The 18,886-nt window shown below is 33.9% G+C and overlaps 1 protein-coding gene across 1 annotated transcript; it reads left to right on the forward strand.

The window, feature by feature from the left end:
• The first annotated feature begins 15,783 nt into the window (after nucleotides 1-15,783).
• LOC111908389 (protein IQ-DOMAIN 8) lies at nucleotides 15,784-18,234 on the forward strand. The gene is made up of 5 exons (XM_023904223.3): nucleotides 15,784-16,016; nucleotides 16,112-16,363; nucleotides 16,757-16,966; nucleotides 17,147-17,260; nucleotides 17,354-18,234. The coding sequence occupies exons 1-5, from the start codon at nucleotides 15,945-15,947 to the stop codon at nucleotides 17,921-17,923; spliced, it is 1,218 nt and encodes a 405-aa protein (XP_023759991.1). The 5' UTR covers nucleotides 15,784-15,944; the 3' UTR covers nucleotides 17,924-18,234.
• The last annotated feature ends 652 nt before the right edge of the window (nucleotides 18,235-18,886 follow it).

The raw sequence follows: 18,886 nt of genomic DNA on the forward strand, positions 1-18,886 counted from the left end.
TCTTAATAGAGTTGTGAAGTAAATATCAACATTTCATAAATAAAATTAGGTTCTATATACAAACACTTTTGACTTAAACTTGTTTTAAGTCAAACTCATCTTTGACATTGTTCTCTTTATTATATAAATAACATTTGCATATTCCAATTTCAAGAAAGAGATCTTTGAAGGCAAATAATGTAATTTATTTGACATATGTGAACCTTATTTATTAGAAAAGGATTCCTAATGATATTTTCACTAAGGTGTAGAGAAAATAATTAAGGAACTATACACCTTGGTGTGTGACTTCATTTTAAATGAATGTCTGAGATGAAGCATAAGATATCTAATCAACTTTATTAACAACTATAGTAGTTTTAATTATATTTTACGTGGTAAAGCATAATTGTGAAATCTTTGTTGAAGATTTCAAAAAGTTTGAGATACAAACCAATAAGAACCATCTAAGACCTTAATGATAATAAAGGATGAATAAAATCTTACTTGGTATGATTTACTTTCTAGTCAGTAGAAATATCATCCTTTAATATTTTTTAGGATAATACTTCAATCACTATTAATTGTATCTTGAATACAGATACCAACTAATAAGTAGATTAAAAATTTTATAAGATTAAGTATGGAGAGGCTCCATCCTCATCTTACTTAATGTTTTATGGATTTGAAGTCGATGTTGGACTAAAGCTTCTAAACCCAAAATCTACTAAGTACATATTTGTATAATACTCTAAATGTGGCTTAGATTATTTTATGCAAACCCACCATGAATAAGTTCTTTTATTCTTGTGAAAGCTAAGTTAGTAAAAAGCAAGCTTCTAATGACAAAACAAGTGAGAGTAACATGGAACTTGAAGCTGCTCAAGGACCATAACCTTATGTAGTAATAGTTGGCACTAGTTTTAACAAGGATTGTTAAAATTGAATAACAACTATTCACAAATACAAATTGTTCGCATTAGTGGTAGAAATCATCTATGACTTGAGAAATGTGGAATCTCTCATAGATGAGCTTTTATTGATGGTTTCTGGAAAATCCATCAAATACCAAGATGTTATGTAAGATCTTGAATCTGATAAACGACTTAGAGTCATGAACATGAGATGTAATCCATGTATGAGAATCAAGTATGGGCTTGATTAAATTTTATCCCTATAGCAAGACTATAAGGAGTAAATGATTCTTCTAGAAAGAATAAATTACATGGATAACCATACACATTTAAAGCAAGACTTATAGTAAAAGGTTTTTCTCATACTCATGTCATTGACTATGGTCCTCGTCATACTCATGACATTGACTGTGATCAAGCCCTTTTCACAAGTAACTATGATTAGATCAACAATGATATTATTTACTATAAATTAATATTCCTAATATGAGATATAGTAAATAGATTTCAAGAAAGATCGTTTTTCTTAATAGACATCTACTAGAAGATATCTATATAGATTATCCTGGAGGTTTTCTTAATCCAACTTATCCTAAAAAAATGTGTGGAGCTTGAGATCCACTTGTGGATATGAAGTAAACATCTAAATATTATAATCATCATTTTATGTAAAACCACAAGGTGTGTTTTATATCAAAATGAATATAACATGCGTGTTTACTAAGAACTAGTGGAAGCATAGTGAAATTCCTAATCTTGTATGAATTAGAAATACTTAATCATTTGAAATAACATTCTGACTAAGCATGGGTTGTTTTCACCTTGACTCAGAAAGTGTTTCTAAAATGAAAGACTTAGGAAGGAGAAGATATATTCTTGGAATGTAAAATCTATAACGGATAGATAAAATGAATGTTAAAAGTTTCATGTGCTTATATATATATATATATATATATATATATATATATATATATATTGGCAATATCTTGAAACAGATCAAGACATAAGATTCTTTTGGAGAATTATTGGCATTGTCATATGGCATCATTTTGAGCTAGCCTCAAAAGTACATAGCTTATAGGTTTGAACTAGATAAAATGATTTATATTCTTTTTGCTTGGCAAATGAATTCATCATTTACGCCATATTATGCATAGGACATAGTATTTGATCATGCTGTAAGCATGTCATAGAATACTAATTGAATACATGGTTAAGCTACTGGATGACTAAGAGAGCATTCTAAGAGTATTTTAGAAGGACTAAAGGAATATATATGAGACAATCTGTTTAGAAATGATCTTTATGGAAAGAGCTACACAAGATGTTAATTTCTAAACATGTATAAATAATTATGAATTATAACTGGATTTTGACTTCATTATGGAATGAAGGGTATGTTTTGTTGGAATGAGGTCTAAGCAAAACATAATGACACAATCTACTACAAAATAAGAATACACTACTTTAGAAGTTGAATTAAAATATGATTGGATGAATGTGATCATTGAAAAACTATGTTGATTTCTGTCATTCAAGGATCACATAGAAATCTTTGTGACCTTGAGAGTATACTTAATCAAGCTAAGAGACTTTATGTCATGAAAGAACACCAATCATATTCTCCATGAAAGAATGGAATGCTTCTGTAAAGAAAAATAAGTGAATCTAGCAAAGTTTTTTTGTTTGGTAATGACATGTCTTGTAATGAAGGGCATATAAATTTATGTTATTAGGTTATGACCATATGGAAGGACTTATATATGTGGCTTCCACTATAAAAGTTCTTAGCTTTTTTAAACTTTAATATTTGCATATATTGTTTTTTTTTTAAGATTGTTGACTCTTTATGCTAATTATTGTTTAATTTTGATTTTGTGTAGGTTTAAATAGTGATTTGATCCAAAAATTGCTTCTAATTTTTAGTTTTTCTCTTGGTGACTTGTTTGTTTAATTTATAGGTTGCGAAAAAAGAACAATTGATAGCCAATATGGTACTTCACTGGAAGATTTGGATGTTCATGTATCTAGCTAAGGTAAAATGGCATATATACTTTCCTAGTTTAAGAAAAGTTGTCTTTGGAGATTGATGTTGTTAAATATAATGTACATATATCATTAGGTTTTTAGATGAAATAAAGATGTGTTTAGATACTAACAACCTTGACAATGGGTTTTCTAGTAGGTACATTGGCGTCTTCTTTTGGATATTTATTTGACATTTTTTGATGCAGAGGTAACACTCACCATAAATGTAAAGATGGATTTGTGTTTGTTGAGTGATGGTGGGATATTGATGTTGGAATCAAAGTTATTTAGCTATCTAACATGATAATTCATTACGTATGTGTATTATAGTTTAATCGATTTATTTAATTAAAAAATAAATTTTCTATACAGGGATAACACTCACCAAATAGTGTAGGAGTATGTTGTTTATTTTTTTTATACATAGATAACACTCACCATGTGGTGGTTCGGCCATGGATAGGTACAGAGGAGATGAAGCATGTAGTTCTAGTGTGCACCAATAGAGTTGAGTAAATGTTGTTTCATAGTCAATTAGTTGTTGTATAGTTCGTTGGATCATGGTTGGGTTGAAGCAGCTGAACCATGATCGATTGGTCTCACTCACCCCTACGTTCCATCCATGAATAGAATTCTTCAAAAGTAGATCAAGAAAAAGCAATTTTGTGACCTCAAATGGTGTTGTTTTGGTAAGTTTTGTGAATGGTTGAATTAGGTTTGTTTTGGAATAGTATTAGTTTGATCTTGGTTTAAAAAGTTTTTAAATAGATGGGTTTGGTATAATTTTTTAAATAGTTATGAATGGATTGCATTGGTTTGCTTTTTTGTATGAATATTACTAATGGTATACACAGTGCATTCAATCAGCTGTATTAAGTTTAATAGATTGTTATATCAATAATTCATTTTTCATATAACTTTACTATTTAATATCTATAATGCATTAAACTTTGTAAAGTTCAATAAAACATATAATTCAAAAATACATAACTAAAAATGTGGGCTTTTCTTTTCCCACTCTAAAAACTTCAATGGATATTGAATTTCAAATTCATTGTATGACAACTTAACATCATGTTATGTTGGGTTTAATCATTGAATGTAAATTGACATTCCATCTTATTCGTCCGTTATGTATGCTCTAAAGATTAAGGAATATTCCTATTTTTGGTAAAAATGGTTTAATCTACAGTTCAAAGAAAAAGTAAAATCCAAATAAAAGGTGTTCCATAGGCATTTTATGTAACATTTTTGTAACTACATTTGTGTACATGATAAGACAAGCTATATTGTATTTGACATCTATATTTTTGCACATTATAATACAAGCTATTCTTTTTATTTTATTGTATTTAATGGTTTTTTTAATTCATATGTTATTTATTTGGATAGGTTTGTCATTGAACAATTCATACTAACAAATTACATAATGATAATATAGAACAATGTAAAATCAATATTTTTTTTATTATACCGATCAACCGTCCACCGTACGGGCATAAAACTACTTTTTTTGTTATTGCTTTGTGTTGTATGTCTTGACAACCGATTTGCATTTATCATGTAGTAGATAAGTTATTTTTGTTTGTACTTTGTTTTATTAATGTTCCTCTAAAATTACTTAAACAAGAAAAAAACGAAAAGATAGAAACCCTAGATGTGTGTTGGATTTTTAATGGTCACAATATTCATCTGAAAAAGAAATAGAAAAATCCTTAATTGTCTCCCCAATACCATTTAGGCATCCGCTCAACTCGCACCCCTTCTTTTTCTTTTTTTGTGTCGATGTCAAAGGCAAGTAAGAAGGAAGAAATTTAGTGTTGATCAGCCTTATACGTCTAGGAGTTGTTTCTTCCTGTCATGTATTGATTAGCCTTAGAAGCTCTTTACATTTGATAACTAGTCTTTAGATATTAAGGTGGTGTTGTAAACACCCTATGTTTGTGTGTTGATCTTCTTGGATCTAATTAGATCCATGGCTTTTAGGAATTAAAATTTTAAATTTGAGATTTGTTTTTGTTTCTATTGTCATTTTAATTTATAAATTGTATACTCATTTATCTCATAGTGGTATAGAGCCACTTTTCTAAAACACTAGATCATACTACTATTTTGTTTTGTTTTTTCTTGAATGTGTTTTGAAAATAATAAAAAAACAGTTTCATTGATTAAAATTGTTTTATAACCTTGTGATGGTTTGAATAATTTTACTTTTAGAAAAAGTATTTACATAGTTGTTTTTACACATGAATGTAAAAATTAAAAACAATATTATCGATAAATAAATATATTTCGTTAAAGGGTTGAATGCGCTGCTAGAAAATGGGAATTTTTTTACGGCCATATCCGTCAGAAATTCGTCGCTAAAGCCGATTTCCGACGGAATTAGGTTTGTCGTAATAATCCACGTGGGTAAATTTTACCGACGGATTTCTGACGGATAGCCACGACCATTAGTTGGACTTCCTTGACCAAATTATCGACGGATACACTGATGGATACTTTTAGAACGGATTACTGACATATACTTTTTAGTGACAGATTACCGACAGATACAGATTGCAGACAGATACATCTTACTAATGGATTACCGAATGATACTTTTACTAACACTTTACCAACATAATCTTTATAGCAAGGGATACCGACAAATAATCTTTCCTTTTCATGATAAATGCTTCTTTCATTATCCCGTCGGTAAATTGATTATCGTTTAAAAAATCAATTTGAAAATAAAAATTTTAGTTTTTTTTTTCACACAAAAAATTGAATACATAACAAAGAAATACAATCATAAAGTCTCAGATAATACGTTACGCTACATACAATTACCATATTTATTTAAACGTCTAATAATCCACTAAGTAATATCTCACATACCTAATTAAACATCATGTGTTGTGATCGATGGATTTATTTGGTCCGGTCAATGTCCTAAGCATCAACAGGAATTCATATGATCTCGTTGTGATCGATGACTTCTCGCGTTTCACATGAGTTTTCTTCTTATCCAACAAAGTTGGGGTATCTAATCTGATTAAGAAGTTGTTAAAACAAGAAGTCAGAGTGGAGATGTTAATACATGTCTTTATTCTTTCTTTATCTCTCAAATAGAGCCAAAGAACGTTGAAATGGTTTTGAATGAGCTCGGCTTGGTAGATGTTATGCACGAAGAGTTAAATCAATTTGAAAAACTCGGGGTTGGACGCTAGTTGAACTTCCTAAGGGCAAAAAGTCTTTTGACACACGCCGGGTATACCGCAATAAGCAGGATGATTCCGGAGTCATAGTGCACAACAACGCAAGATTAGTGGTTCGTAGGTTTAGACAGATCGAGGGTCTTGACTACACTGAGGTTTATGCTCCGGTGGCTCGCTTGGAGGCTATTCATATCTTCCTTGCATATGCTTCCTACATGAACTTCACTGTTTATCAGATGGATGTCAAGACATCCTTCTTATATGGCAAGGTGAAGGAAGAAATCTACGTTGATCAACCTCATGGGTTCATTAACTCGAAGTTTCCCAATCATGTCTACAAGTTAGACAAGGCGTTGTATGGTTTACATCAAGCTCCTCGAGCGTGGTATGCAACTCTCACAAAACACTTGCTCGAAACATAAAGTAGAAAAAATGATGTTTAGTGCTCGAAAACTTGAAAGTTAGAACTATTCCATTGAAAATCTGTCATTAATTACCAATAGATTAGTGACGGAAAGTTTGAATCCGTCAGATATCCGTCACTAATTACCGACAGATTTCCGAAGTAATAATTCTAACTTTCAAGTTTTTGAGCACTATACATCATTTTTTTCGTGTTATTTTTCCCACATATATGATACATCGATTACAATATGCTTACCAAATTATAGATATTATATACATACGTACACCCGTATACACCATCGGAACCAACTTTTCAATTCAAAATTTAAAGTTTTTGAACACCAAACGTCGTTTTTTTAGCTCTATTTTTCTCAAAACTTTATTATACATCTATCAATGCATATTGAAAAACATATAGCTAATATAGTGCATCAGCACATCAGGATCTCATGTATTAATATGCACTAAAATGTTACAGCATCAAATGAGTAATAACAAATGAGTAACAGGCTTCAATGGTATGCACGGGTGTTCCCTATATGTATATTAGCTTGTATATTGTTCAATGTATAGTATGCTATGTATAATAAAGGTTTGATAAAAAAAAATATTAGTAGAAAGGGACGTTTTGGGCTCGAAAACATGAAAACTATAATTGAAACGTCGGTTCCGATAGTGTAGAAGGGTGTACGTATGTGTATATTAACTATAATTTGGTAAATATGGAGTAATTGATGTACTACATAGTTGTCAAAAATAGAGCAGAAAAACAACGTTTAGTTCTTGAAAACTTAAAAGTTAGAACTATTATGTCGGATATCTGTCGGTAACTACCGACGGATTAGCGACGAACGGTTTGAATCTGTCGGAAATTTTCTAACTTTCAAGTTTTCAAGTACCATACATCGTTTTTCCGTTTTATTTTCCCACAAATATATTATACAACAATTACAATATGTTTACCAACTTATAGCTATTATACACATATATACACCCGTGTACACCATCAGAACCAACATTCCAATTCTAATTTTCAAGTTTTCGAGCACCAAACATCGCTTTTTTTTTTTTTGCTATATTTTTCTCACACATTTATTATTCATCAATCAATGCATATTGAAAAACTTATAGCTAATATAATACCTATACAAGTATACAACATCGGGATCTTATGTATTAATAAACATTTAAATGTTACGGTATAAGATAAATAACATGATTTGATGGTATGCATAGGTGTTCATATATGTATTTTAGCTTGTAGTTTCTTCGATATATATAGTATTTTATGTATAATAAAGTTGTGCGAAACATATTAGCGGAAAAGAGACGTTTTATGCTCAAAAACCTAAAAATTAGAGTTGAAATGTCGATTCTGAAAGTGTACAAGAGTGTATATATGTATATATTAGCTATAATTTGGTAAATAAGGAGTAATTGATGTAATACATAGTTTTAAAAAAATAGAGCAGAAAAAACTACGTTTAGTGCTCGAAAACTTGAAAGTTAGAACTATTACGTCAAAAATCCGTCGGTAACTTCCGACGGACGGTTTGAAATCGTCGGAAATTTGTAACTAATTATCAACGGATTAACGACGGACGATTTGAAATCGTCGAAAAATCGTTGTTTTTCACGTAATCGTTGAAGGGTTTTCGGTCGGAGCTTACTGCCAGAAACAGTTCACGGCCGGCGGCGGAGTTCTTGTTTGCGGCTAGGGTTTCCGAGCTTGCGGCTTGGAGTTTGCGGCTCGGTTGGAAGTATACAGCTCGGATTGTCTGCGGCTCAGCTCGGTGATCGGCTCAGGGACTGGTCTCCTCAGCAGCAGCGCGCTTCAAATAAAAAGGACGCGAAGTTGGGGGTGGCGGAGATCGAACCCGCGACCTTTAGATCATTGACACAACCGCTTAGCCAACTCGACCAACTGTGACTTTGTTCCTTCCCTCCCAAATATTAAACTTAAACACTTCCAGCCGCACCCTAATCTCGAAATTTGACACTTTTAACCCCAAAAATCAATTTCTTTCCTTTTTAAATATCTTTTTCAACCAAAAATTATAATTTTTAATTTTTGACTTTTATTTTTGACTTTTTATTTAAAATTTGACCTTTGACTTTAAACTTTGACTTTCTCGTTTGATTTTTAAATTTTCAAATTTATTTTTTTTGGTTTGACTTTTAAGTTGGTCTTTTCAAGTTTGACTTTTGAGTTTAACTTTTTAAATTTGACTTTTTTAAGGTTGACTTTTTCATGTTTGATTTTAAAAAAAATAAAAAAAAAATTGACTTTTAAATTTTATTTTAGCTTCTAGTTGTGCTTTTAATTGATTTTAAGGTCTACGAGGGAGTTGAAAACATGAAAGAGAGTCGTCAGGATATGTTAAGACAAAATTTCAACATTTTCGATTATATCCCTGGAGAAACCCTCGAAACTCAATTGCAGAGATTTACTACACTCACTACTGAGATGAATATAGCCGGGATCTTCTTGTCCAAATCAGAGATAAACAAAAAGCTGCTAAATTCACTTCCGAAATCTGGGGATATGAACGTAGCTGTCATCAAGAAGACAAAAGATCTCAATCGTCTTAGTATTGTTGAAGTAATTGAAGAGCTTGACACTTTAAAGAGTTCTGTAAACCTTCCGTTCAATGAAGTGTCATGTTCTCATTCATGTGAAGTTTCATGTTCTCAATCATGTGAAGATACGGTTAAGTTTCTTCGAGAACAAATTGATGTATTTAAAAGAGAAGTTGAGGACCTGAGATATGAAGGATATCAACTCAGGAAATGACAGAAACCCCTGAAGGCTGAGTTAGAAGCAAAAACCAAGGACTTTAGGAAACTTCAGGAAGACTACAGTAACAAATGTGAAAACTATGATTATGTAGTCAAACAAAATGTTGAGCTAGTGGCTGAAGTTGAATCTTTGAAAGGAAAGTTTGAAACCGCCAAACTTGATGTTAGAAAATATGATTTCTCAAGTGAGGTGGTTGCAAATATGATAGACCAAAGCATGCAGTTTAAAAGGAATCAAAACAAGGGTCTAGGGTATGATAGTGTACCTCCTCCTTATAATCATAACTACACATCCATCCCTATAACAAAGAAAGAAATTGACAGGGAGGCACATCTTCAATATGGAAAACAAGCTGGATTTGTGTCAGGAGGTGTTATTAATATTGAAGATACTAATGATGCTACTTCTTGTGCAGGCAAAGTAATAGAAGATGAGAACAAGGAGAAAACCATTGAACAATCCAACATCTCCTTGAACTCTGAATCTGTTGCTTCGAACTTAACTGCTTCTGATCAACCTGCCGTTGGTAAATACAGGCCACCAATTCCAACGCAACAGAGTTCTTGTGGCAAGTGTGCATGTGGGAACAACAAAAGACAAGGCAAGGATACGCCACCAGGGGCAGGAAGAAATAACTTCACAGTAAAGAAAAAGACATGTTTTCACTGTGGAACACCTGGACACATTGCCAGAAACTGTCCAAATCGTGCATACGTTCCCTACTATGCTCAAGGATGGCAGAACGCACCAATAGGGAGATACTCCAAAAGAAACCCCTCAAGGTCACGTTCAGACAATAGCGATTGGAACGCGCAGAAGGCCAAGAATCAAACTTCCAAGGCCAAGCATCCAACTCCCAAGGCCAAGAATCCGAATCCCAAGGGAAGGAAGGGAATACTGGCCCAGAAGTCTAGTTCAAGAAATGCTCCTGTGAAACCAAGACCAGTTAGGTCAAAGTCATCTCGGCAGCCGATTTCAATTTCCAAAGCAAGTGCCGAGGCACCCATCGGATCGAACGAGAAATGGGTTAAACCCAAATATAGATGGGTACCAAAGGTGAAAACTCCCAAATCTTCTAATGACTCTAATTTTTCATCGCCTTCTGTTTGTGATAAGTAAGATATGTCATGGGAGAGAGTACCCTGCATTGATGACAAAGGTCGGCCCAGTTTCAAAATGGACTGGGTTCCAAAGACCAACTGATCCCGCTCTGTGTCGGAGCAGCTATGGAGGCATATCATCAGACTTCGGTTTGTTGGTAGTGGCTGCTCCTGGCATATGATTGGGGACATCTCTCAACTGTACAACATTCAGACTTTTGCTTGAGAGTATGTGTCCTTTTGCGGGAAGGGAAGAAAGGAAGAGATCACTCATGGGGTTAGTGCTTAATGACATGAAGAATTTTCGGATCTGTTCTGAGATTACGCGTGCTGTTCTCAGACCTTCTGAATGCAGATTCAATCGGTGAATTACGGTTTGCGTTTTCTTCTCTATTCTCCTGAGTTTTTCTTAAGCTGATTCACTTTAAAGACTAATTTTTGTTTTAGAATAGTTTAAATTTGCGCATTTACTTTCGTTTCTCTCATATGCACAAATTTAGGGGGGGAAATAAAAACAAAACAAAAATTAGAAAATTTTCAAAAATCCAAAAACATCAGAAAATCAGAAAATAAAAAAAAATATATTGGTTATGAAATCTGTTTGAGGGAGATGTTTTGGGAAGTGATATTATCAAGTGATAACAGGCAACCTGAGTCTGTGTAACTTACCCAAAGTTGAAGGGTCTATGCTCTAGTTTGATGCGTCGGTAGGCACGAAATTTTTTTTAAATGGACTTGACTAGGGAGAGTTGAACTTAGGAAATTTATAGACTTGACAAATCTTGACCTAGTTAGATCCATTCAGCCTGACAATACGACGCTCGGATAGGTTGAGCAGGGAGATATATATGGGAATCTACCCGTCACATTAACTGAACCCGTACTTGGAACCGTGGTTTAACTTTTCCTCGATGTGCGGATTCTGTCCTTAATTCCGGTTGGATGGGCGCGACTGGTAAATTCCGATAAACTAATTCTGTAGAATATCATTTTCTTTCTTTCCGTCTGTTAGTCATATGTTGTCTCCTTTGCGTGACTTCCAATCCGACCTGGTACACAACATATGCAACTCTATTTCTCTGCAGGCTATATATAAATGTGTGAAATACTTCGTATCTGTTAGCCATATGCTGTCTCCTTTGCGCGACTTCTAATCCGACCTGGTACACAACATATGCAACCTTCTTCTTCTTAACCCCTCTGAAGTAGTTAGCAATAGAATTCTGAATCTCTTCTCTCTCTGAATGGTTGTCTGCTCACCCGGTGTAAGGAGTAATCTGGAAGTTCTTAATGGTTGGGGCATATCAGGAAGTGGGAAACACATTCCAGTACACTTAAAATTGAACTCATACATATTGTTTATAGATCTCGCTGCTCAATTTAGATGGACAACAATATCCATGGTCGTCGTCAGATGAATGGACCTTAAGATATAGTATCTAAGAAATTAGGATCAGATATAAATTTTAGGTTTTTAAGTTCACCTTGTTTTGTAACAAATAGTATATCCTAAATCTGTCACAAATTTTTCGTGTTTAAGTAGACCACAATACCGACGATCGACTAGACAAAGATGTGAATATGGAAGGTACCGACAAGTGGATAAAGGCTGTCTAAAAACTTTGATCCCAAATCACTCTTAAAGTTAGATATCATTTTTATTTTTGTTAAATTAGTTATAGTTTCTTCTAATTTAAATATTAGGGGAGAATTAAAAATTAAAACTAATGAAAAAAATACAAAAAAAAAATTCAAAAATCAAAGAAAAATAAAAAATAAAAATCCAAAAATAGTGTTATTTATGTTTTATTTCTTGTTCATAAAAATCAAAAATCCAAAATATTTTTGTTTCTATTTTATTTTGTGTGCTAAGTTTTCTTTTAGTTTTGTTTTGTCTTGAAAAGTAATTTCAGGTATAGATAAGACTAATGGAGTTTGTGTTGAAAATTTCTGAGCCAAAGGCTTCATCCGTGAGCATCGAAGAATTCTCATTCGAAGGAGCAAGAAATGAAGATTATTCTTTCGACATTCAATCTTTCAACTCCAGAAGCAAGGTGAAACTGAAATTGAAAATTATGTGACGGATTGCATTGAAGCCTCCTTAATCAGTCTGCTGCTATCTTAAATCTGCTGAAGTGATCTAGAAGATTTTTTTCTCTCTGATGTTTCTCTCTGAAGATTCTCAAGCTGAAAGCACTATCTTTCAAAAATCAGTACGTAAAGCCTCCTCACCCGACGTGCGTTCAATGCCAAACTCTGAAGAAATGCCCAACCGCTCAAGATGACATCATTCATTGAAAATTCATCAAGTTCATCCTGAAGTCGTGAAGAATTTGAAGATTAATGTTGAAACCAAGCTCTCATTGAAGATTGACAAGAAGAGCCAACTACTTTTTAGGGGGAGCTTGTTGGGTCAATTAAGAAAAGAAAGCTATAAACCAAGGGGGAGATTGTTAGGTCAAAATATGGTTTATACTTTACTTTTCTGGTCAATTATATTTTTGTGTAATATTTTATGAATTTATGGTCTAAATTACGGCTGAGTTTACGGCCGTAAACACCTTACGACCGTAAACTCATTTACGGCCCATTTGTTTTGTCCGGCCCATATTCAAGTATAAATAGAGGTGTTAGGGTGAGGAGTAGAGATTGATGAACCCTAGAGAGTTTACGGCCAGAGAGACAGAAGAACTATTGTGTGGGTGAATCTTGTGTAAGGAACTTAATTCATATTATCAATATATTCAAGATTCATAATATTATTCTTCTCCTTCTTTTCGATTTTATCTGACATCATCCATTTGATTGGGATTCCGCACCATCAAACGGATCTGATTGATACACAGGTAGATTAGGGACTTACATGACCCGATGGTGCATGGTCCTTTTGGGTTGCCTTCACCAAAGCAACTTGATAGGATGAATTATGGAGAAAGGATTAATTATGATTTATTAATATATTATGAAAATATTATATTAAAGGAGAAATCATATTGTTTAATTAATATTAGTCAATAATTAATTAGGAATTAATTTTGTGGCTAAAAGACATTAATTAAACTTAAGGGACTAGAACTGTCAATTGTATGATAGTTGAATATTGAGCTAATGGACTCCATATTAAAGGAGTGGACGAATTCTATGGGGAAACCCATTAGAAATCGTCCTAGGCCTTTAAGGAAGGAGTCCATGGGTTTCTTAGGGCCTAATCATCCAAATTAGGGTTTCCATGTTAGATAACCCTAATAGCCTCACTATTTGAAGATCCCTAGAGCACCAAAAACGTGTGGAAGTAACTCCTTAGGGTTTTGGACAGTTTTGGGCATCCTCCTCTCTCCTTATTCTTCATCCTCTTGCTCTTGGTGTTTGTGAGCCATTAGACGAGTGACAATTGTGACTCTAAGCTTTCTAAAGTCATTACAAGGAGGAATTGAGATTGTTATTGCTACATAACAATCAAAGGTAATTCTCTAAACCCTAATTTCAGTTTATAATATGTTAGATCTAAGATTGTAAGTCTTGGATACATTGCATGTACAATAGAGAAACCTAGATCCAAGCATTAGGGTTTGTATGAGCACATAAGATTGTTCTTATGTCTAAAACCCATCAGTTAGATCCAAGCTCTTTAGTCATGTTGAAATCATAAAAATTCTAGCTTGATAATTATTCAGACTCCATGCATGAATTTAAGGTCTTAAAAGGGGTATTAATGGGTTAAATAAGGTGTTGGGTTCCCATATGTCATGCAAGGGTATAAAGTTGCAAACTTTATACCCTAGGACTTGTTAATCGACTTAGATCCGGTTTTGGACATTGAGTTTCCACGTATTAAGTTCTTAATCGCTTTTTGTGCATAAGTTGCTTGTATGTTGGGCGTACTACCTTGTACGCTGTGCGTACCACCTCAGAAACCGAGTACGCTAAGCGTACTAAGGCTATACGTTGGGCGTACGCCTTCAGTGGGGGTTCGACTTTCGGTGGGCTTTTGAGCCATTTGGGCCTTACTTAGCCTTGGCTTGGATCGATTAGTGTAATTGGGCTTTGGACATTAGTTTTGGGCCATAGGAGTCAAGGTTAGGACTACTGGCTCTTATGGCCCATTATGGTTTTGAACCTTGAATGTGGGCCCATTTAAGTAAGTTATATGGGCCTTCGTAGAGGATCTTGGACTTAGGATTTTGGGCCTTTGGCTAGTTTGGGTCATAATCCTAAATAGGGTAATTCGTATGTTTATTCAATGTGAGATTTTTGGATCGGTAGACGAGCAGTTATTATCTCAGCAAACGAAGGTGAGTCTTCTCACCATAACTTTTGGTCTAAGGCACCAAGGCCGACCCAATATTTATTATGCTGCATGTTAGTTGTTGTATGTTCTATGTTGTGATTGGGTTGAAATATACCCTAGGGCGGGGGCCTAATATGACAGAGCCATACCCCAGAGCGGGGCCCACCATGATCTGTTTGAGTGGAAATATACTCCTGGGTGGGTGCCCATACTTGTTTTGGGTTTGGATTGAACCATAGGGCTAGGCCCATCTGTATGATTTGCATGTGTTATTTTGGAAAAAATCACTAAGCGTTTGGTTATAGTTGTATTGTGATTTTAGGTGCTTCTTGTTCCAAGGGGAAGGGTCCGGTTTAATGGCGCAACATGCACTCTCCACTATTTTCCGCATTCATTGATATTGATACTCTGATGATTTTCTATGATGGTTTTTATGTAATGGATTTTTAGTATCAAACTTACGGTTGTCAGCCTTATTGAAAAATGAAAAATTTTATCTAGATTTTTGGAGTGTTACAAATAGGCAAAAATGTCATTTCAAACAAATTTATTTCTAAAACGCATTGACATAGGGGGGGGGGGGGGAGGCTATGATCCTCTCTGTTTTTTTTAGAACCAGTCCACAACTATTAAAATTTTTATATATGAGGTCTACAACTATAAAACTAGACTTTGACGCCCTTGTTTTTCAGTTTTTATACACATTATAATTTCAGCCCCTCTAACTCAAAAACTTCAAGTGTGTCAGTGCTAAAACACGAAAAACTTATTTTACGACAGTAAAGTTGTGAAAACTATTTCGATCAAAAGTGATAGGACCATTTTTACAACTTTATTTATTTATTTATTTATTATTATTATTATTATTATTATTTATTCTTGTACTAAAAAGATGATAAATCAATATGGTGTTTTGAAACTCGTTGTCAAACAAAATTAAATTTGGACAATTCGGCCTGAATGAAAAAGCCCACCAAAATATTAGCCTGTTTTGGGATCCGAAAGCCTGAAATTCCGGCACTCTGTTCGAAACGCATTTACGCCGTTACGCGCCCACTAATTACTATCCGTTACTTTCTTTTCTCCATTGAATTCTCCTTTTTCTTTCAAAATTCAAACGACTCTCCCCCTTCCTTCGAACCCTACTCCCAAACCCACTTTAATTCCCCAAGTTTTAACTTAAAGAACCCAAAACGGTGAAATTTGAGGTTGCAGGTTCGCTTTTCTCAAATGGGTGCTTCTACGAAATGGATTAAGTCCTTAATCGGGTATCAAAAGTCCAATTCCAACAGCTCCGATCAAGTAAATCTGTTCGATTTTTTCTTTTTCTTCAATTCATATATTTCATCTTGGGTTAGAGTAGTTGATTCAATTGGGTATTTATTTTTTGTGTGCAGGAGAAGGTTGGGGGTAACAAAACCCGGACATGGAAGCTATGGAGGAGTCCATCAGCTGGAAGTTCTTCTGTTTCATCATCAAAAGGGATAAAGGGAGGAGGACGTTTGTCCACTTCTGATGGTTCTCGTTCTGAAGACGTTTCATTTTCTGCTGCTGTGGCTACTGTGGTTCGAGCTCCGCCTAAAGATTTCATGTTTGTTAGAAAAGAATGGGCTGCCATCCGAATTCAATCTGTTTTTCGCTCTTTCTTGGTAATTTCTAACCATTCCTCTTTCTTTCACCTCGTTTATCTCAAAATTTAACCAGATATACTGTAGCCTTTATATATAAAACTTGAAGCTTTCTCTCGATCGTATATACTAAATGATGAAATAAGAGCCATAAATGTTTTTCAAAAGGGCTAAACGATTTGTGATTGTGAAAATCGTCAAGAAGTTTCTAGGTCAAAACTATAATTCTTTTAGTGAATGTCAAAACTATTATTATAAAACACTAAATGCAATTTTTCCATATTATAGCATCATGGTTAAAGCTGATGACATTTCTGTCGCCTTTTTTGTGTAGCATAAGCCATAAACCTTCACAAAATTCAATCAAATTTAATTTAACATCAATCATATTGATCTTAATTATTTGTATTAAAGGCAAGACAAGCATTACGAGCGCTAAAAGCATTGGTGAGGCTCCAGGCAATAGTTCGAGGTCGGCTTGTTAGAAAGCAAGCTGATGTCACACTTCGGTGCATGCAAGCTCTTGTTCGAGCCCAAGCTCGTGTTAGAGCTCAATCGGCTAACACTACACAAGAGTTTCCTACAGCTTTGAGAAACCATCTTTCTGCTATCAAGCAATCTGAGGTAAATTAAAGTAATCATTTTTTTTCTTAATGTTTTCATGATCGTTTCAAACGCATCTCTTTAACACCAATATCTTGAAGATAGCTTTTAAGAAATTCGACAGTATTACAACTGTGCATCGGTATAATAAGTTTATCGATAACTTCAAAAATTAAAATACTATTTTTTTTGTTGTTAAAGGGTGGATGGTGTGATAGTCGAGGAACAGCAGAGGAAGTGAGAGTAAAAGAACAAATGAAGCAAGATGGCGCTAATAAGAGAAATAGAGCTAAAGCTTATGCCTTCTATCAACAGGTTTTAGTTATGTAAATTTTGAATAACGAGGTTAATTTATTGTTATTATATAGTTTTTTAGTGACATGGTATGATTTTTTGTTTAATTTTTAGAAACAAAGAGCAAATTCCAACTCGAAGAGTTCATCTCCAAGATCTGGTATGCAAAACTCTGAATGGACATGGCTGAATGGTTGGATGGCTGCAAAATCATGGGACAACACCAGTTCTTCCAAATTTTCATCTCAAATCAAGAATTATGATGATCGAAGTGTTAAATCTTGTTCTGAACATGAATCTATGAAGATAAAAAAGAATTTAGTTTCAACTAGGGTTTCTTTGAAGCCGTTTATGTCAAGTCCACTTACGCAATCATCATCAACAAATCCATGTTCTGGTTCTGTGTATGATGAAAGCACAACGTCAACGAATTCTTCATCTTCAACTTCAGAAACTCGATTGTCAAGTGAAAGCAAACCAAGTTACATGAGCATGACTGAATCCATCAAAGCTAAAAGGAAAGGGCAAGGGCGTAATTATTTCTCAAATGCAAGTCCACTTTCCAAGGGGGTAGCTGCAAGAAGGAGTGCTGATTCTGATCTTTATACATCGGAATTGGGTAAGGATTTGTATCCACCAATGTTTGTTGATAGATACGATGAAGTGAGGAGTCGAAGGGGTTGATTGAAAAAGATTTGGGATTTTGGCTAATTTTTTAAAAGTTCAACAGCTTGTTGTGTTACTTGGTTTTCAAATTGATCCTTTAGCTTCAATACAAGCTTAAAGGAAAGTCAGTTGGGATGTGGATCTTTTGGATTTCTGTTTTCATACACAGATTGGGTGGTGGGGATCATAGGATTTGTTGAGATATGATCTTTATTTTCTTTCTTATCTTTAAAGAACTTGCATAGTACAGAAGTCAAAACTGTTAATGCTTTTATCTAATGTATGTTTTTTGCGAATTTTATACCAAACAAAGAGTGCATTTGCTTACATATCAATGGTAGATATATTTAGTAACAAGCCCTTCTGCTAATCTTTCTCCCTAAAGGTTTTTTAAAGTGTTAATGTAGGACTCTACATTTTTCTAATTAAGTTGTATCAGATTTGAAGTCTAGGGGATAAATGTTAGGTTAATTCGTCTTATTCTATCACATATGAAGTCTAGGGGATAAATGTTAGGTTAATTCGTCTTCTAGTGTTCCACATTGACTTTTGAGAGAGACAATGTTGAACACATTTTTAAAAAACAATGGCGTCTTGAAAAAGCAAAATCAAAACCATAAGAAACACTAGGCGTTGAAAATACAAAATCAATATCAAAGTGGTTTTATGTAATGATTAAAATTGATTTTACTTTTCACATATTTAATGATGATTTCTTGAAAAGAAAATGATGTCATTAAACATATCTAATAAACAAGAGCAACTCGAAGAATCAAAATCATAATCATAATCGATAATGTATGTCCAAACACCCTCCATAGGTTTTATCTAAAGATTATGGTTTTCACCTAATGATGATATCTTGAAAAGAAAATGATGTCACAGGAGGAAAGAGTTCATGGGTCATTTTCAAATATAACAGGAAATGAACGTCTTGATAGGATATATCGTGCATTCGTTTAAAAACTTTTTGACTGATTT

Source organism: Lactuca sativa, chromosome 4 (assembly GCF_002870075.4).
Source record: "Lactuca sativa cultivar Salinas chromosome 4, Lsat_Salinas_v11, whole genome shotgun sequence".
In the NCBI taxonomy this organism is placed as follows: domain Eukaryota; kingdom Viridiplantae; phylum Streptophyta; class Magnoliopsida; order Asterales; family Asteraceae; genus Lactuca; species Lactuca sativa.